This window comes from Acanthaster planci, linkage group LG01 (assembly GCF_054643075.1).
Source record: "Acanthaster planci isolate LZ-2023a linkage group LG01, COTS_SCS, whole genome shotgun sequence".
Lineage (NCBI taxonomy): Eukaryota > Metazoa > Echinodermata > Asteroidea > Valvatida > Acanthasteridae > Acanthaster > Acanthaster planci.
In genome coordinates this window covers 31,373,809-31,395,133 of record NC_141777.1, presented here as the reverse complement: position 1 = coordinate 31,395,133, position 21,325 = coordinate 31,373,809, and the positions used below count along the sequence as shown (strand labels likewise).

The 21,325-nt window shown below is 40.5% G+C and overlaps 1 protein-coding gene across 2 annotated transcripts in view; it reads right to left on the bottom strand.

The window, feature by feature from the left end:
- Positions 1-5,480: 5,480 nt before the first annotated feature.
- kcnk1 (potassium two pore domain channel subfamily K member 1) overlaps positions 5,481-21,325 on the bottom strand; it is a 19,142-nt gene continuing 3,297 nt past the window's right edge. The window contains exons 2-5 of one of the 2 annotated variants that reach the window (XM_022230303.2): positions 19,050-19,208; positions 18,144-18,182; positions 17,256-17,507; positions 5,481-10,062 (exon numbers count right to left, since the gene is read on the bottom strand). In XM_022230303.2, the coding sequence (XP_022085995.1) occupies positions 9,842-10,062; positions 17,256-17,507; positions 18,144-18,182; positions 19,050-19,208 (671 nt within the window). In that variant the 3' untranslated portion in view covers positions 5,481-9,841. The remainder of the gene's footprint in view (positions 10,063-17,255; positions 17,508-18,143; positions 18,183-19,049; positions 19,209-21,325) is intronic. The other variant, XM_022230304.2, reaches the window with a different exon arrangement.

The following is a 21,325-nucleotide window of genomic DNA, read 5'->3' as shown; positions in this document are numbered from 1 at the left end:
CGACATTTGCGCCCCCGGAGCTCATCGGATTCTCAAGCCCCTCCCCCGCAGCTAGCTGGGAGGTGTGATACGGTATCTTCGTTTTTCAGAAAGTGAAGAAAAAAGGCAACCCCCTAAAATAGAGCGTCAGTGTCCTAGCTCTATGCTCCAACCCCATAAGGTGCACCACTGCGTCAGAAACAGGAGTCTCCATGAGCAATAGAGGGATCCCAATACGACGCTTTTAGCGTCGATCTGCGCACTTCCGCGTTTGAAAACGAGGCTGTATGTGTCAGCTTCAATTCTCAATAAGATCAGACGATTGAAAGTAAGGAGTCAAGACACAAAATACATAAAGGTATGTTAAATTCAGACTTTTCAGGCTGCAAATTTTTGTGGAAAGGTCTTTCAGGATGACTCGACACGTGAAATCAAAAGAAACAAATAACGACAATTGACCGCAAACTAACGTACCTGCGATGGTCGTGTATCTTGTGCAGTGGGCGTGGTTTAAACTGAAGTAGCGTCACACTTGCAACCGGATACTGCATGTACTGTGTGGACTCTGCGGGCGCGCGCCACGGACGTGTATAATAAAATCTGGACTCGCAATGCCCTTAATCAGCTTATAGAGTCATTGAATCAACTCGCAGCCATTTTTCCGAGCCGAATACAAAGCTTTTCCGGCAATGCCCACCGTTGTTCTTCCTGGCGTCAATAGAAGGGAACCGCCCACGCTTTTGTATTCGGCTCGGTAAAATGGCCGCTGGTTGGCTTCTTTTTCATACAAAGGCGTTGCAAGTCCAGGTTTTTTTTATATACGTCCGTGGCGCGCGCGGGGAAGTTCAACACAGAGAGCCTCGATTTCGATGTAGATATGCGCACACGGCGCTAATGTGAAATGCCTCTACTAAGAAAACGGACAGTGAACGGACGCTGAGTGGCATCAGTTCAAGGTCTGTTTTGTTTGCAATTTATCCCAGATGTCGTGCGAACCCAACAGTTATTGGATCGGCAACTTAAAGGCGCGGGCCGATCCGAGTGGGTGCCGACATGTGCTGATGGGCGTTGTACCGAGAATCGGCGTTCAGCTGTGTCGATGTCTCGCCAAGATAATTAATTCATGTAAAATAAAACTTGCCCTACTTTTCCTTCTAGTGTCAACTGCTTCACTGTTTAAAAAGAAGAAGGAAAATTTTATTTAATAATGATGGAAATTGATCAGAAAGGAATAATCACCCCCCCCGCCGGAGTGCTACATTTTGCATTGGTTGCCAACAATCCTTTTTTATAGCTCCATGATCAAACTGATTCTTTCATCTCCGCGTCTGTCTTCAGGCCCAGTGGCGTAAATTTGTGCAGGAAATTAGTGGGGTGGGGAAAGGTGGGGGTGTGTGATGACTTGCCCGGCTATGAAAATTTGAAAAGCGGGCGGACACCATATGACTCTATAAGAGGTCGGTGTTCATGATATTGACGTAGACCTGTAATATGTATTACATTCATACAGAATCTTACATCAGAATGGCATATTTATGGGTTTTCGTTTTCCCTTTTTCGAGCTGTATTGAATGCATTTTAGTCGTTGGGAAGTCATAAAAATTCTTTACAGTCCGCTTCATATTTTGCTCGCCACATAAAGTTTGTAGGATTGTTCAATAGCTCATCTCCCCCACTTCAAAAAGTGTGAGGGGCATATAACCCCCCCGGATTTAAGCCCATGTTCAGGCCTCTCATTTTCAAGCACTAAATCAATCAATATGCACTTGTTCTGCTATTACAATTATTCCCACACTATTTTTTGCTTATCGAAGTGTCACATGTGTGACAGAGAACAATGACGCAAAGGTGAGGCAACCTCTCCGACACTCATGCCACTGATATTGTTCAAAGGACATTGGCCAGTGTCGCATTTAACACCAGCGTGTCCCGAAAACAAGTGCAAACCGAAGTATGAGGCCGTCAACAATAGTCGATGAAATTCATGTGTACAATATCCTGCGGGTATCGAGTGAGAAATATAAATACGTGGCGTCATCTGTACGGCCTTGGGTGGGAAGACTGTTATCTGCGTGGGCACGTGGGTTCCGCTCTTCAAATGAACTCGACTGTAGCAGTTGTTATCACTGGCCTTGTTCGATTGCCAAAACTTGTAACAATTTCACTGCTGGTTGATTTCCGGTTTGGTATTGCCCCGGCTGTGCGATTTGGCAGATAGTATTTCGTTTATTCAAGTGCGGCTCGAGAGCCTTGGGGGGTTTGTTTCGGGGGAGGGGGGGTAAAAAGTTAATAAATTAAAATGATAATATTTTTTTACGTAACCTGTTACGACACCTTTGGAAGGAACAGGACATGAAACAAACTAAAATATCGCCTCTCTTTTTTTCGGGGGGGAACAGGGCTTCCGCCCTCCCCCCATCCCGTGTGCTTGTCGTGTTCCCATTGTAAAGTTAAGATCCACCAGCACTGAACTATGTGAAGCCGTCAGGATTATTTTTTTACATATAGTTCAAAGATAGAGCACACTTTCTCAAAATGAAATTTTGAAGTATTTTCGTAGTAGAACCAGTCCTCAAGAAAAAGAAACTGTGGTATGTAAAAGTTCAGCAGAGCCAGTCGTTATAAAAACAAACGCGCAGGCCCACGAACACCAAACAAAATATACAAAGTGCATTAACAATGAACGTCCATTGTTGCACTCAAGTCGATCAAGTTAAACATCTGCAAAGTATTGTGCCCCGTAGGCCCGGGACATTTTTCAGTTTTTTTAAGCAGTAATGCCTCATGGCCTCATGGTGTATGAAACCAAACCCAAACAGGGTAACAGCAGGTTAGTGTCATGTTTACATTCTTTCCCTGATTGTTTTACCTTTTTTTCCATGACTTGGGTATTTGGCAGCCTATTCTACAGTGTGAATCACTAGGCAGACTACAGACGGAATAAAATCAAAGAGTGCTTTCTATTTTTAAATAATATTAGGAGTCAAAACTGACAGATACATTTGCCCCGTCCAATCATGACTATAAAATGGAATAACATTTTTTTCTGGAAACAAGAAATGCTCCACTTGTTCAAACTACAGCCTACATGCTCGTTCATCATCACATATGTAAAACGTTTTTGGTGGAGAAAAACTGGTACAGTAGAAGTTTATAACTATTTGGGAAAAGCTGCCCCTCTTTTTTTTATCTCATGTTATTCGTTTCCCTCAATGTGCCAAAACAGATTACTACATTCACAGGTTTGCAGTTACTGGTTCAAAGATTTTGAATTCTCTTCCTGCCCTATTGAGAGTGATACATGTACATTCTTACAAGATACAAGATCTTTTAATATATTTTTATGAACGTGCTTAATCTTTCGGTAATATGTTAAGATGTTAGCACCTGACTTTTATTGTCTGTAAGTTCTTACACTGTATTGTTTCTATTTTTGTCGTTTGCTATAGTCCTTATTATATGTTCTTACGTTTCGATCTTGTCCATTTTAAGTTTCTAAATTGTGTTTCTCTAAGCTACCTCTGCACTGTGGTTTATCTATTGATCGTTAATTTATTTTGAAATAGCATGACTTTGCTCCTGTTTTTAACCCAGCTCCTAATTGGTTTTTAATTTATTTTTTGTTTTAAGCTCTATTTTAAGCTGTATTCTATTTTAATTTTTGAATAAGCTTTTGTATGTTTAAAATGCAGGGCCCCAATGAAAACCAGCGCAGGATGTTTGGGCTACCCTGGATAAAAAAAGGAATAAATAAATGTGTTCATTGTAACGAAAAAAGACTAAAGTTTGATTCAATCTAGATAATTATTGCTGGGAATATTATTTGAGTTGAAGTAAGATTGGGCATCATGAGTTCAGCTGCTTCCTTTCATTTGAATGTTGGCTCGTTCCATCCCAAACAAAAACATGGCATTTTGCGCACTGTTAATGGTTCGCTGATTAACCGCAACCTGAGCAGAGCCGTCCAGACGTTCACATATTTATTACATCTACATGTAAACACCAGCCCCTATAGTTTACGCATTTGTATATAAAGAAAAATATATAGCTAGATAGTATACGAAAATGAATGATTCATACGTAAGATGTTCCAATTCTCTCTCAGCGAAGGTTGCTTTTAATTGTACTGATCACATATGTTTAATAAATGTAGAAAAGATGGCCTTCGTGAAAGCAATAAAAGTTGTGTTGCTTGATTGACGAAGCTGGTATGGTGCAGTCATTTAAAACCAACAGCCCAGGCACTGAGACTATGTGTGTTCTACACACAATACCGCTTACATTTGTCGCTTTATTGGAGGTTATTTCATATACGCTATTTCCGGGTTTCATTGGGCGTGAAGCATTTTGTATAATGCCTAGAGATTTTAGTCATGAATTGGGGTTTTTTCTCTCACCTGTGCCAAAACCGGCGGGCGAAGTATGATTAATACACCGAGATTCGATCAGTGCCAAAGACGCTGCACTTTCTGCATAATCCGAAATAAAACATTAGTAGAAAGTTGCACTTTGCAGGGTTCAGTCAACCGAGGTTGGTTGTTGGCAAAGTAGAGGTAATAATGCTCAGCAAAGTGTGACAGTTAATCTTTGACCTGCGGCGCATCGTATCAGTGTCGATTTCCTCAGCATGAAACTAACGCCAATGCTATGCACGTCCCATCACTTAAACAGCCTGAAGTTTAAGCCATCTTAATCTGCGGCGACACCACGTTCGTAAGCAGGTCAAATTCCAAAGAACGAAAATTCACTCCATTTGACTGAAAATTCAACCCCTCAGATTGAAATTAAGGACCAGACGAATTGGAGTGAAATTTTTTCACTCTAAAAGACAGAAATTTTACTCGAGCTTCCACTGGAAGGGGCTATTTTCAGCCTTTTTCAGTCTAAATTCAGAGTGATTTTCACTCTTAAACGTCTTGTCCCTAATTTCACTCTTTCCGATTTAGAGAGTATATACCCGCGCTTCACGTTCCTCACTGATCCGTGTTGCCACCATAGATATAATATCTATGGTTGCCACTCGTCAAAATGCACATGTCTACGTCTCTGGTAAAAACGCACGCGTGAGTGTAATGCCACTGCAGTCATGCCATTATGTTGCGCAAATTAATTCAAGTACCACGCGCACTGCAGATAAGGGGACTGAGGTCTGGGTTCTGGAGCAGCGGCATTACGTCCGGTAGCTGGATTCGAACTACGGAAATACACTTCAGGAGAGTTCTCAAGCCACCTCCTACTTGTATAACTAACCGCCTTGTTGGACATTTCAGGAGCATTCAAACCAGATCTAGGCTCATTGCTGAAAATCCTTGGCCAGTACACGTTTTCCTGACCAAGTTCAGCAGGAAAGTGTTCATTGTCATCAACAGGAGTTGAACTTCGAGCACTTCCTCATTCTGTTCATACCGAGGTTTCTTTTTACTTTTTAAGTTCACATATTCATTACCAAGATTACCAAGAAAATCCACTTTTGACACATATGCAATGCAAACCAGGAAGCATTACGCCAAAGCTAACCAACAGCTTTAATCGCTTCGACATGGAAAAGTTTGCTCGTTTCCTTGTACGCCTGTAACGATTCTCTTTCCTGGAAAATCAACTTTAATAAATGCAAATACGACTCAGGATTCATGCTATTCCAAAGAGCTGAATTTAAATGGGAGCATGTTGAAATTACTGGCTAATTAAATTGAGTTCTTGATCAACCTCTTCCGAAGGCTTTCGGCGAATTTAATGCACGAAAAGAATAACTACTTGAAAGACAGACGCACTTTGTCTTGATATTCGAATGCGAATAGAGCATTCAACTAACAGCTTATTTCGAGTGGGCCTCGCATTCTGTGAACAATATTTAATAAAAAAGGCTGAGAAAACGTACCGTATTGTTTATCTCTAAGTCACTTACGACTAATACGCATGAAACTGAATAGTGGTTCCGGGGACCTGGAGATTTTTGCCTATTCGTGCTATTTGGCAATTGGTGATTAGGGCCTACCCCAAGAAATAAGAAGTTAGAAATAGACAATTGTTGTTTAGTCCCAGAAGACAACTTTACAATGGGGTGCCAAATTACGATGCACCGTGGCAGATGTGATATGTTTTGCAAATCATTCTCTATAACAAAATTGAAAAAGAGTTTCCTGTTTTCATCGAGGACTTACAAAAATATTTAATGAGCGGCCCAGGCAAATTGAATTGTGTCACCTTTTAGGCTATAAAATTATTTAGATACTGAAACATATATTACTTTAGTAACCTACCATGAAATATTCACAGCATGAAACGAATAAATAAGACTAGAGTATTTCAGCCTATTTCTAAAAAATAATTTCAGCACACTTGAGACTATCATTGCTAACAATAATGCAAAAGCTCTATATCCGTTTGAAAATGCCAAAAGCATTACAATAGAAGGGTTTAAAGGTTTTACGACGAGATTTTTTCAGCAGATTTCAATTGTAAGTTTGGGTTTTGATTAACTCATCAACAATATATGTTCTGAACCTGCTAAAGTTTCACAACAAATATCATTCCAAGCTGTGTGATGACAAAGGTTTGGTGTATATTGTGCTTTTCATTCGATGGGTATATAGAGTCATCTCAGTCACGTGTTCAAGTCAAACTTAAATATATTTCCCCCTAGGTCCAAAGAATGTATACTAATAAGTAGTGCACTATATGCCTATGGACACGGATGCGTGTGAAAATTTCTTTGAAGTCAAGGGTCAATGGAAATCGTTTGCTGTATGGATTCCCTTCAAATTTGAAATTGACATTTTGGCTGTGTGTTTACCCCATGATGTATTGAAATTTAAGCTTGCTTTTCCCGTGACCCCGGACTGGTAACTTGAAACACGTCTGGTGGAGTTGACTTCCGCTGATTGTCTAATGTTCCCCAATACACTTCGTGCGCAATTTGATCATACTTGAATTAATTACTCCAAATATCCATTGTGTGGGCAAAATATGCACATGGTAAACTATGCCATGCAAACAAAATCTTGTCATAATTTCGGCGCCCACAGGAGCCTCGCAGATCATCACCTGATTGTAACCACGGCAACGTTGCTTCGATCAAGGCATGTACATCGGGGACTGCGAAGTTTTTTCAGGCTCAATAATGTTGCAAAGTCAATTATGACCATCTTTTAAGTAAATCAGTTTTTGGTTGTTTTTGCCTCTTCAGTGCTAATGTATTTCGGAAAGTAATGCAGTTTGCATAGTAATACTTCCACCGCATTCAAGTGCATTTACAAAATCAGATTAATATTTCCAAGGTCGATGGACGAACATGAGTACACAAAGGTATAATATTGGGCGCGATATGTCAATCGACACGATCACTCGATTTTACACTATCAGTCGGTATTATTGCACGGTTTGTCGACAGTATCGCCATCAGCCAATACCGGTAGCCCTCCATTCTAATTCGTGACAAAACAAGACTGTGTACAAAAGGGACGTAAATTTGAGATTTCATACCTGATCGACCTATCGCAGAGAGCGGTAGTGCAGATCAGCTGATCGCGCCCAACATTAATAGGCCACAGAAGTATGCACTTTTGAGGGCATTTTACATACATTCTGGGAATAAAGTGCTCCATCCTTCTTTGTCATCTTTTTCATTCTAACCCTTCTTTGATATTCCTCGTGCATCATAAACTATTAAATTGTATTATTCTAAGAACAGAAAAAGTGCTACATCTACAATTAATGATAAATGATGTGTTGTACTATTGTTAAGTCATTTTATCAAATTTCTGGCATCTTCATTAATCAGACTCAAAACTTAGTCTAATGGGTTGTGGCTGAAAGACAAAGTGGCGCCCTGGCATATAAAACAGAGAGTATTACATACCCACTATAATTCAATTAGAATTAAAATTAAAACGGAAAAAATCTATTGAATATTTTATTTGAATTGTACAAATTACACACTATAGCTGTGTAACAAAATAATATAACGATTCAAAACGACTAATGTTATTACTAACGCAATTCTAAAGTGAGCACTGGCGTCAATATATTGCTTTGGCAGCTGCAGAGCTTTAAAAAACATTGTAGAGACATTGGAAGCTTGAGTTGGAAGCACTGTTGCTGATAACAGTCTCCGTTCGAAATCCTTTATAAACCTGGCATACACAATACCGCCAAAATCTTTCCAGATAAAAAAAATCCCAGCCCTTTCAACAATTACCGTGAAAGCAGAAACACCTGCGTCGATTTCGGTCCACTCTCTAAGAAATGCTCCCCACGCAACGTAAAATATCGTTCCAATTTTTTTTCAAAAGACAAACTAATTACAAGCCTCGCATGCAAGCTCTGATACGCGACTCCCCTCTTCAATTGAATTACCACTTTCATGAGTATGGTTGCAGACGGAACGAGATGAACAAAAAAACGCAGTTGCAGAGTGCATTATACAAAGTGGATGACACTAACTGTCAGCAAGCCTCGTTTCCTTTCCCTTCTTATAAAAAAGAAGGCACTTCAGTCTCAAACCTCAGAGTTACAAAATTTTCACTGCTCCGTCAACGTTGCGGATGAAATCGGATACCTAGGGTTTTCGTAATAAATCAAAATGACGCGTTTATTGTAAGATAGTAACTACAGAGGGCAGTTGCGAATCCAAGGGGTGGGTGTCAACTCCCCCCACCCCACCTGACTATAAAGACGACATTCTTTAAGGATTATTATTTGTACATCGGTAACAATGCTATGCCATACCTATTATGTATCCGTCTGTCCCCAACAATCGGATATAAACAACATCTGACGGGCCTGACCCCTCCTGGAAAAAAATCTCTGGATCCGCCCCTCAGGGATCATGCAATTATTCAAAAGGAACTATCCGCTGTAAATGGTTCGCATGATCAACTACATTTAATGAAGCCAAGCGTCGTCTTAATTGGCAACTCTTCATTAATTTTTGACGGTCAATCGTCATGGTTTGTCAATCACATTGCTCGACTCGTCACTCGGTCAAGCATGCAGGCAGATCGCTGGTCTGCAAACCCCAGACAGTGGAGAACCGCGGCGATAGAGTCTCTGAAGTCCGAGTAATTGTGTTCCACCACTTCACTTGGCTACCAGCGGCCGTCAATATCGAGCTTTTCCATTCTATGCCGAATCGTTGCGGCACCCACAGGCGCTTGTATGAAGGTGGACAGAACGAAGGTATTCGAACGTGACTTCAGAGGTAGCACTTGATATAAGCTAACACATTTTATGTTTCCAATACATCTTCAAGTTAATAAATGTTGCATAAGATGAGATTTTACGAAGATTTCAGTCTGATTAGGGGAAGGACTAACAAGTGTGCAGTTGAAGCGTTCAACTGCATCCTGCAAAAATGTGCTTGGCCTAATACAGTACATATCCCCTCCTACTGTCCCACTTACTTTTAGTCGAGAGTACTTTATATCAAATCATCTTTCCCTTACGCAAACGCAATCAAAGCTATCACATCTAGTGCCCCAGAATGTTTCAATCCAGGAGCGCTCTCACAATGTCACCTGTTTTAAGTTTGAAAATGCTCCCACTGTTTTTCTATCGGACATGTCAAACATCTCCCCCACGGAAACTCGGAATAATCCAACGGAGCTTCCCGGTGGGAGGGGGTAATCGAAGGGGTTACTACACCCCACTTATTCTGATAACGAATGCATAGCCTCTGGCCCAAATTCCTTTTAATGGAAACATATATTAAAAATGCATATTTAAATAACATATCCGGAATTCCCCTTTTTTGTGACGAAAATATGGAAGGCATTTTATGCAACGACTGCGTTTCTGATAAAATTATTGCATTAAAATATGCATTTCAATTGTATACACAACATTATATCCACAATGAACAGCATCAATTTGGATGGTCACTGTTGACACTGTTGAACGTTGAGTACGTATTGGGAACGTTCGTTATGTCCGTCTTCTCTGAGCCAGCGTCATCCATCTCGACATCCGTTTCCTCTGGCGAAGACTGGGGGACCAAACTGGCGAAGATTCCGCCCATGATCTGCGGGATCTTGACCACTGTCTCGCACAGTAGTAACAAGGAACCCACTCCGACCAAAAGGTAGCCTGTGAGGTGAGAAACAAAGGGAGAGTCAACAGTTACAGTGGGGACTTCCAACTGCGAAATGTTCCCATCTATAGCCCATGGAATTTCTCAGGTTGAAAATGTACGTTTCGCACCACATCTCCGTAATAGACGACACTGAGCATGTGATCACACAACAGGAAAATCCCTAATGGTGGGATGGAACCATGGATTCGCTGCCCAACAAAATCGAAGTCTAAATTATAAAAACATGCGTCGCTGCCACGTGCCTTCTTCAGACGATGACACACGAAGACAATAAAACCGTCAGCCTCGTAATCAAGCCTTTTCTTACTTGATAAGGCATAGGCTATCGGTTGCAGATCCACGGGGGGGGGTGTCAACTGGACTTAGCGAAACGGGAAACCAACACTTGAGGTGAGCGCCAAGATAAGTGGGGCATTGTTTTTTTTCTTCAAATTTTTGCTTCTAGAATGATTTAATAAACAGTCGAGGGCAAACGAAGAACTGGACAAAAAAGAAAACGTGCCCATTTTACAAATAAATAAAACTCATGAAGAAAAATCTAAAAGAAAATAGGGTTTGCGAGCCGGGTGAACCCCCTAAATCTACTTGGAGAATGTGCCAGCATTAATGAAAATTTCAAAACCACGAAGGGTTGGTAAAGTTTATTGCCGGTTAAAAACCTCCACCACCTTCATCATTCCATAAGGTGTCACCTCGTCAATGTCTGAAAGTTTTAGAAAAAAAGGGCGAATAAAATTAGAAAAAGGAATACTTATACTGCACATTGCTTGTTTTCTTTGAAATACACAGCGTTTATGTCCAGTACGTCGAATAGCCGTTTAACCACTCCAGCTCGCGCATGCACACACTGTTAAGTTGCAGACACTTTTTTCAGGCCCTTTCGAAATTCCAGGTGCAAAAACAATTTCACATTTCCACCATATCAATCGTTAATAAGAATTCTAAAATACAAAACACAACTATATTTTATAGGGTTTTGACAGAAAAGCAACATTATAATTATGTGCCTGAACCGGACATGAAAAATTAAAAGCCTTGAACTTCGTCGTACTCTGATTTTTACGCCAATTTTCCCCAAATAAATACGTTTTCCCTCAAACACTAATGGCTAACTCCCATTTGGCATTTTTAAAGGTTTGGTTGAACTTCAACATAGGGACGGGGCAAATATCGAATCTACATATTGAAAATCACTCCTTAACCCTTTGACTATTCAGTGCTTGGGTACGCTCGCAAAGAATAATGTAGTTAAAAACAAACAGTTAAAAACGCATGCTTATTTACTTTGCTCGGCAAACAGCAAAAATAGCGGCTGGCGCGTGACCTTGAATGCACCAATAAGAGATCGGCGATCCGTCATTAATACGTATAAGTTACGGTAATTTTTTTCTGGTAGTAAAAAACATTCCCTTTGGAACCCACCTCGTAGACACGTACAGTGCGGCAAGCAGTCTTTACGGAACCAGTCTATTGTTGAAGCCCTTGCAGCCAAAGAGTAACGACACATTAAAGGGTGACGCAACCATGGGCAAGTTCGGGCACGAACTTGTTTGTTCACGCGGATCTGGATCTCGGTCAGTGACCCTAACGCTGGTCCGCACTATCCATAAGGCAAGTTTTGGTGTTCGTAAACCAATGAATAAAGGCTAACTGCGATTCTCGCAGCGCGCATGGTAACTGATATCTCGCACGGTTATTTCCATATGAATGGTTCCCTCTGTAATGATAAAGTAAATCGGCTATTGATAACCAGCGGTGCAAACCCCTGGGCCTGATCCCAGATGGTCGATTCGATAGTTCAAACCATCCATCGTTCGGTCGGTGTTACTCGCTAGTCGCCCAGCGCCCGAACAGAGCGCTGGGAAGGGCTGATTGCCTTGAACAGATTTTTATCGAAGGAAATACGTCACACGGAGTCACCTCTAAAGACGCAAAGAGCATTGTGGGTAGACTTAACGCTCAATACGTTATACCAGCGGCGGTTATCAATTCGATTTTTCTTTTTCTTCCTCACTGCTGCACATTTTCTCACTGAATTGGTTCATCCAAATTGATCAAGACAACCAATGATTTGATACATAGGCCTATAGCCCAAAGACACGTGATCACTTAGTGAGAAGATAAATTAGCACACTGTGACTGTACCATGGCCATGTTTTTATCATATAGCCGACACTTAACAAAGTATTACCCTTGTTGAACCAAACATTTAAATAACAACGCTTCGCTAACCGGAATTTGATAACCTCCAGTCCCAGGTCGTGCACAATGTAGCAAATCACAGTGCAAAACCGATCCTTCCTTCCTAGCGCCCTGTTCGTGCGCTGGGTAAGGAAATAATTGGTTTTAGTCCAACAATAGCAAACTCTGTATAGGAAAACTGCGGAGCACTGATGATCGGTAATGCAAGGCAAAGTAAGAAAAAACAGTACTCACCGGTTTGCTCAAACCAACCGGTGAGCATTACCGGCGAGCAATGTTTTTTTCTTATTGAGCAAACCGGTGAGCACTGTTTTTGTTTAACTGAGCAAACCGCTGGGCATTGTTTTTGTTTAACTGAGCAAACCGGTGAGCACTGTTTTTGTTTAACTGAGCAAACCGGCTGGTGAGCACTGTCTTTTCTTACGTTTCCATTACATTAATTGTAAACTATAATCGTCCCTCGAACTGGCCCCTTGTTCCCACGCTAGACTGGTTCCCATCCCCTTCGTAGTCTCCAGACGTCTCACAGACGTCTTCCGAACGTAGGGACCGGTAGCGGGTAATGAAACCGAAGGAATCCTGTCGGTTTAATGTTAATGAGGAAACGAAGCTCGCCCAATGTACAAATCAAGCAGGAGCCTTTTTGAGGATTAACAAGGATAGTAGTTTTGTATTAATCACTTTACTGCTGAAATGAAGATTCATGTTACCGCATTGCTGTTGGCCTGACAAAATGTAAATATTGAGCATCTAAATTGACACGGCTAATCCTAGTGGCCTACGTTAAACTGCAACTAGCTACCAGTCCGTATAATAGGGACGGAGACAAGTCCAGTTGCCATACATGACACACGGAACTAGTTGCTCTACATGCAGCTGTGAAACAACAATTGCGTCTACGACGAGCCCGACACTAGATTTCCATCATTTTATGGGTTGAATATTTATGAGGTGTAGTAAAACGATACAGCACGATTTATTCAACCGCTTCGCCTCGGAAGGTACTTAAGCTAACCTGCAACTCGGGACAAGTAATTTTCACTACGTCCCCTCAAACCATGCTGTATTTGTAATTTTGTATATTAATCTCACAATACCAAGAGTTAATCGCACAAGAAGCGGTGTGAACCAACATGGCGCGGCAATTATGGGAACGAGGTTGGGCTGTACCATTGACGTCCGTTATGGAGATCAATGGGTTGTACATATCTACTGATCTCCATTACAGTGATTGTACCACACTCACTGGTACGTTCTTTACTGCAGGAGGCGCGTAAATATTGGCGAGTCGTCACATCCCATTGGCCGAAGAGGAAATTGAAACGCGCGTATCGTGCGAGCAAACGTGATGCCACAAATAATGGCTAATGCTGATGGTTGCCGGGTCGGTCCGACTCTGTACCATCCATCCCATTGTCTCGGTGTTGTCTGCCTTGAAACTCAGTTTGTAACGGACTTGGCTGTCAGTCTTGGTATGGAGCACTGACAGGGAAAAGAATGGGGAAAATCACCCAAAGTTGACATAGCGCATATAAGAAACAGATGCAATATTTGTGTAGGGCCTACATGTTTATAAACAACAGTGGGTCAGAAATGTGTGGTCGTACGTTGAAATAGCCGTTGGTGTAAGATGTAACAAATACTGACTGCAATATCTGCACAGGACTAATTACTGCATACATCTTCTGAAGTAGGCCTAATGGCTGTCGCAGATGTTGAGTCGTGTGCGTGTCATGATGTGTGTGCTCTACCGTCTCGACACGGTTCACGGTTGTTGGAAAATAATGGTTAGACTCTTGGCGATAATAAAATAACACATGCTCTTGCTTTGCCTCGAAAAATGAAATTCGAAACTTACTCTGTCACTGCGTGAATACTTATTTATTTACCGACAGAAAATTGACATTCTTTCATATCACATTTTGGCTCACTATTTACTTTAGAAAGGTGAATTCAATGAATTCAGTAGCTGTTTATGATTATTTTTTATAAGAAGACGGATTAACATTCCCACTAATAGATTTTATTACAAAAAGATCTCTTCAGTATTTTTTTATCTTAGAAGAAAACGAATTACGGAAGGATAAGTAACGTCAAAATCTTAAACTGTGTGTGTTTTTATTCTCGGCAAATTATGTATGCAATGGTTTTACGATTATCTGCATCGCGTTGCACTCAATATGAAAGTAAATTTTTCGATTTTGATGTTACCGACAGGGCATAATTATCATAATAACCTACCAGCAGATATTCCAACGGAAATCATTTTCGGCGTTTTAATCATAAAATCGTAAGATGTCAGCTTATAAATAAAGAAGGGAATACGGCCTGCCGCAAAAATGCTACGTGCAATAATTTCTCCTTTAATTTCATTTTCTGGAACAAAAGCATATATGAGATCAAAATTGGGAAAGAGTTCACATTTTAAAATATTTACCTTTTACGTCTCTATTATTGAAATATTTTCATATTCCCCCTTTAAATATATGATTTAAGCCATCACAACAACAAATTAAGGTTTGCTGCTGTTTTTTGGTGCTGCCTTGCAATGTGACGGCGGAATTCATAATCGTTGAAAATGCAACTTTTGCTATAGCACAACTACGTTCACCGAAATGCAGCATTTCGATGAACAAACTTGTCTGGATATCACCACTCCTTGTTCTTTGTGACGACGGCATGTCAGTTCCGGCGTTCTACTACTTTTCTACTTTTTGTTATTCGTTTAAACAGGTTTTTCTAAAGGCAAGGAAGCTGCTGGTGCCATTTACGAAGAACTGGTGTTTGAACACATCCTTAAAGGGATCACATAACAGAAATATATTACTAAAGTCCGTGAAACTGCACCGTTGTGTTTCAGTTAACTTTGTTATCAATTTTTGATTTGGTTTTTTTATCTGTATCTTTTGGGTTTCATGCTAATATGAATTTGAAAATTCGTGAGAAAAACTGTGATAACCCGAGGCACTGAATCAATGTTGCATTGATCTGCGAACAAAAATTGCTCGATATCTCATACTTCACTATCGAAGATGTTCATTTCCTTTGGTTATATTTTGCTTTATAATTGAATGGCAATAAGCCCGCGCGCAACCTTTTCTCAGAAATGTTTCCAAAGAACCAATTTTCGGTTCAAAATTTCAACATGAAAAGATGAAGACTGGACACTGTCTTGCTGGATTTATATCACAATAACAGTGCCCTCTGGAAAACCTTGGTCAATTTTGAATGTTAAAAAAATCCACTTACATTTGACTTAACTCCAAAAAGATTTCTGACAGTTTTATACATTAAAAAAGACCTTAACATGTACAAGGAGCGATTCTAATAAGAAAGAATGCGCTCTTCCTTTAAATGATAACATATGAGCAATGGCCTATGACCTTTTTGGACAGGTATTCCTCTAATAATCATTGTAAATGGTGATCTTTCACCATTTTCCCCCATTACAACTGAAATTTTACAACCTTTGGGTATCAGTCTCATATCTCTTTCAAAACCCCTCTCGTAATTACCGACAAACATTTCAAACATTTATAGCAATCAACTCAACATTACCATTTCCGATTAATATTTCGATTTGAAGTTACAAGGTGTGATGTGAACAACTTTGTGAAAAAAAAGTGAAACGGGTGCACTGTGATTCGGTTTAACCAAAACCATGACCCCTCTGCACACACTTCAATGCAGCTTGCGTTTTCTGCTTGTCTGTTAACGCCTTGTTTGGAGTCCCGTTGATTTAGTCGATGGGGTAATTATAAGGATGAGGGATTTGTCAGAACTCCAAGCTTATTATTAGCCTGAACTTACCCGCAACAATAAAAAGCATTATAAATTTTCATTACAAGATAGGACGCAGGCTAAGTCTGCGCCTACATTTGCTCAAAATTGCATTATGCCACAGGTACAACACACGAATGGCCAACGCAGTCAAGTATACTTAAGACGCCCCTTGTAATAGTAAATTTTGTGCAAATTGTTATTCAGTTAAAAAACTCATTAGTTGGCAAAAATAAAAAGTAAATGCTAAATGATGAAGACGCATCCGAACGAGTTGGATTTAATGGGAGTCGTTATTTTTTAATACGTGAATTGCAAGGGAAATAAGTTGCATGTCTTCCGTGAATCAAACAACGATTTTCAAGCACATAAAAGTATGGTTTGATTAGGTTGGGCAATACGACGGGGTTGCAACGCTGTATCTTGCAAGACCTAATTCGTAACAGGTCAATTTCATTGGACGTTAATTGTGACACTGCAGCGTGTCATCGAAGGGCTAAAATAAACGTAACGTATCGACGAAGAGCAACTTTTCGTGACGTCACTGAGGTGTGAACATAGTGGATCGTGTTGATGACGTGAAGGATGTGATAGCTGTATAGCACAGTGTGGCGTCATCAGTAGCTTATGGTCTGGAGCGGCCTAGGGTGATAGCATTGATGTAGTCCTGAACCAAAAAGTCAGATCGACTTTCACTATTGTACGCGTCTACGTTGTTGAACGTAGTTTTAAAGGGCCATGGTGGGGAAAGATATTGTCAGGCAATTAACTTTTGTTGAGGGGAAAACAGAACTTGTTGTGAAGTAGTTGTCATTTCCACACATTTTCCATTCTAAGATGAATCTCAGGTATGAAAATGGCTTTAAAAAGAGCCGTTCAACTCTTAAACATTGCGCATGCATTACACCCCAAAACATATCCCTCTTTAAATTGCGTTTACTGTCAAATGGTGCCATCGTTTTGTGTGAAAGGCTAATCTTGATTTGATTTTGTCGTAATTACGTAATAGAAACTGATCCCTCCAAACACTGTTGCAGAAGAGAAATATTAATTAACATATTTTTATGACTCTGAGTACGAGTGCATATTTATGCAGCTGTAGTTCTCGCAGGCGAGTAGTATTACTCTTTCATAATCAAGGGATCGGGTTTAATTACAAGCGTATCAAAGGTGTTCCTGTTCAACTCTTTCACAATGGACTAACCTGTCACGCAGAGATGGTACAGGCTCCGGTGGTCTTCATACACGCTGTTGTGCGGGTCGCTTCCAGGCACGTAGTCTCCCAGACCAATTGTGGAGATGGAGATGAAGACGAAATACAGGCTCTCCAGATAGTTCCAGGTGTTCTCCAGAGCATCAAATATGGCAGCCGGGATCAGGAAGAAAAAAGTGAAGACGATGGCCGCAATTATCGTCAGATGGAGTATGTGGATGCCAAGGTTGCTGAATTTGTCCTCTGTGAGACATATATGGCAGGGGAGAAACTTAACTTTAGAGGAAGACAGACACGGGCTTGTATGGCTTGTACTTTTTGTAGGGTATTATTTAGGGATCAGCAACGTACATGTAGGTGACTGACATGCTTGGAAGGAAGTTAGGACTGACTGATTAATGATACTCTGGCTTCCACCTCACAAGCTAGACAACGACAGGTATGATACCTCTACCAAAGCTGGCCCCAACACACAGCATGGATTAGACCGAACTATAACACACAAACACATAGCGCAATTCCTGACGTGGCAGATATCTAAAACTATTATATGAACCGTTTAAGAAATATGAGCGAACAAGTGCAGACCATGAAGCGAGGTGAAAGAGCTATTCGCTCTTTACAAGGAGTGGCCATCTTGGAACAAAAGTGAGGCTGAACTGGCAAAACAACGACTTTTGTGTTGATACAATGTGGGTTGTTCAGTTGTTACATGTACACAATAGCTCACTCAAGTTAAAACACGCTTGCCTGTAAAGCCTTTCTTTCAGCCCAACCGTACAAAGGGTCTAAACACCGAGAGACTAGCCAAGTTTAAGCCATCAGAACAGAAATGCCGTAGCATGTACTTTGCGGGCGCGGCCGGCCACGTGACCTTACCTGTTGGCGATGAAACACTACGTTTGCTTTCTTTCTTTCCTGGACCAATTGTAGGACAAATAAAAGCATTTCAACCATTTTAAATCTCGTCATCTTGTCAGTGAGAACCATTGGTGTATGTGGACACACCGGAAATGTCAAGATGTAGCATGAAAGGGGCGTGCGTATTTTTGCGCAGTTTTGATGCAGATCCAAAGTATTTTAGGCAAATGTTTTCATAGAACTGTGAGTTGGTGAAACCACAATCTGGTTTTCGTTGAGTTCACTCAAGCTTGTCTTCTTGCATTGTCTTCTACAGCTTCATGCACTGTATCTTTGTTGAAAAGTCATTCTGAGAGGTTTCCTGGTATCATGTAACAGACTTTGGGAGTGCTTCTTTTAATAATCTGCAAAACCTTTCCGTTTCTCTTTTCAGAACCGTTTCAGTTTTCACTTCCACAGAAAACATAATGCAAAATGCCTGAATGTCATTCATCCGTTTAACACCTCCTTGCCTGTGTAGAGCTTGAGCAATATCTGATAAGCCATATGCACTTACGAGATTTGAGCTTTAGATTCATCAGGCTGTATAAGGTATTGTTTCTTTGTCGCACTTTTCACACAGTTACTATAAAGGAGACCACCAACGTCATGCTCATGAAGTATGCAATGAAACTGTTTAAGATTTATAGCTCCAAGTGCGTAAACATTGCCTCTTATTCTGTCGTACTGTAACTGTAGGCCTATAGTATACTTCGATGGGGAAAGAATACTCGGATGCTAAGAGGCAGCTTCCAGCCACTCGCACAGCTTATCGTTTTAACTCGCAAAGAGAGGAATGAAATGGGTTTGTAACAAAGAAACTTATCCCGGACAGAAAAGCCTGTATAAAATCGCTGTGTCAAACTAGACAGTCCATTTACTCACGTTGTTTTCTGATTAAGCATTCCAGAAGCCGCTGTGAGGGTCTGTTGCATAGAGACACCATCATGCCCAGAAATAGAAACGTGAAGGGTATGCCCACCAGTGAGTACACAATACTGAAAGCTTTGGCGCCTTCTGAGAGGGGAGTCATGTGACCATAACCTGGGACAACGAATAGAGAGAGTAGAAAAATAAACGGTACCAAGGAGCTGTAAACAAGAGGGGGCATGAATGCAAGTGTTGATTAAATTTCACGCTTATTACAGGATTTTGAGATAAGGGGTTTTAGGAATTGAGCCTTTTTGACTCAGATATCTCCTTCCCCTCTTTATTCTTGGCTATCTGGAAATCAATGTCAACGTGAAAAGTTATCGTTGCTTTATGTATGTGATAAGCGAAACGACATGATATTTAACGTGCAGGTCTTTATGTTTTTAAGAACATAATTCCTTATAGCTACACCATAATTTTTTTCTGGCAAAGAATAATCGAGATTTGAGATGCCAATTCAATACAATAAAATAAGTTTTAGAAACATATTAGGAAGATGATTTTATAGGCTGTAAAGTTTAAATACAAAGCATAATTATTACGAAGAAAATGCTGACACCATTTTAACGAGGCACCGAAAGAGTCGATGCAAAGTGCAGGCACGTCCCTCACATATTAAATTGCCTTTCTTATCTATCTACATTTGATTAAAACTTGAGCATGCATGGTATTTCGCACTGGCAGAGTTTGATAGGGTTGCCTTGCGTAACACATTTACGACATCAAGCACGAACTGATAAACTTAAAGCACAACTGGGACTTGACTGGTTTGTGAATCTGTAACCGATGATTATACACGTATACTAATGAAATATTTAAACTAAACCAGACAGTCTTAACTCTTGATCGAAATTAGTATTTTGGGAGTCCAGAATCTAGGAGAAACGATACATTAGCCTCAAAATCAGCAATATTACATTTTCCACGAAAGGAAATTGAAAAACTTGAAACTTCTGCCATTATTACTTTATAATTTATCAATTTTCATTTCAGGATATTTAGCAGCGGTCATGCCAAATTGCCAGCTTTATTGGACTGTCTGTGCAAAGCTATGCGTCAAGTTAGGAAATAAACAAGCTTTGTACATCATCAAGAAAACAAAACACCGCACAGACATTCATATTAGGAAAGTATAATTAAAATTGTCTAAACTGTTTAATTAAGGCCTTCATTCGACCTTCACAAAGACATTTGAATTTAAAAGTCATGCGTTTGTAGTCTTAGAAAGATACCGACTATGCCTCTATGACCCCAAAGTAATTATCGAACGGGTGCATGAACCCACGATAAATTTTCACGGTAATTCCTGACATAAGAATAATAAATGCATCTGTTGATATCAAATTCGACGGTAAGGCCGCTTGAAATTGTAGCAGTTCCAGTGTTCCAGATGGGCCCCTTTCTCGAGTTCAGCAAGGATATCAAATATACAACGTATGGATTCAAACTTGAAAAACTTTAAGTTGTGTTGTGAGGATACTTGAGGTTTTTATTATGAAAACGCCAGATCTTACAGTTTTTACACAAAAATGCACATTCACGACTGACGTTGCTAGAAAGCAAAACATTTTCGGGGGAGCGGCTTGGCACTCATCCATCAACAATGGAAGAGGGTCAGTTCTGACATACTTTCAAGCAAATTTTCTTTTCTCTTTTCCGTTTTCCCCATTTTCCAGAGGCAAGAGCCCCTAGCCCCCCCCCATAATGTCCATGTGCATATTCCTACATACCAATGTCATCCCCCAAAAGTCTATTCCTTACGGTAACTCAGCTGAAGAATGGACCCGACTTCAGTACATGTATCCAGCAAGAAATAAGACCGAAAGGTAACCCCCCCAACATGTCAAATCGCTATACACACTCTACAGACTATTGTTATATAACACATCCCCGAGATGTCTAAAAAGAATTCCTCAGATTCCAGTGAAACAATGACCAACACAAAGCAGGGGGAGGGTTCTCTCTGTCTCATATCTTGCTTTATATGTGAGCACTGGTGAGTGGATCGTCCGCGGGATCCGAAGTATTCCAAAAAGAGGTGGCCCTTTTCATGACTGATCAAAAATAGTTGCTGGAGCTTTCACATTCATAACATTCAAAATGGCCGACGCCTTTCCGGTTCAGAATGACTACAAATAACATTCTCCCATGACGTACACAGGTTCTTTTGCGCATAAAATCCGTCATGTGAATGTTGTGGTCAACTGCAGTTGACAAAAGTTAATAGG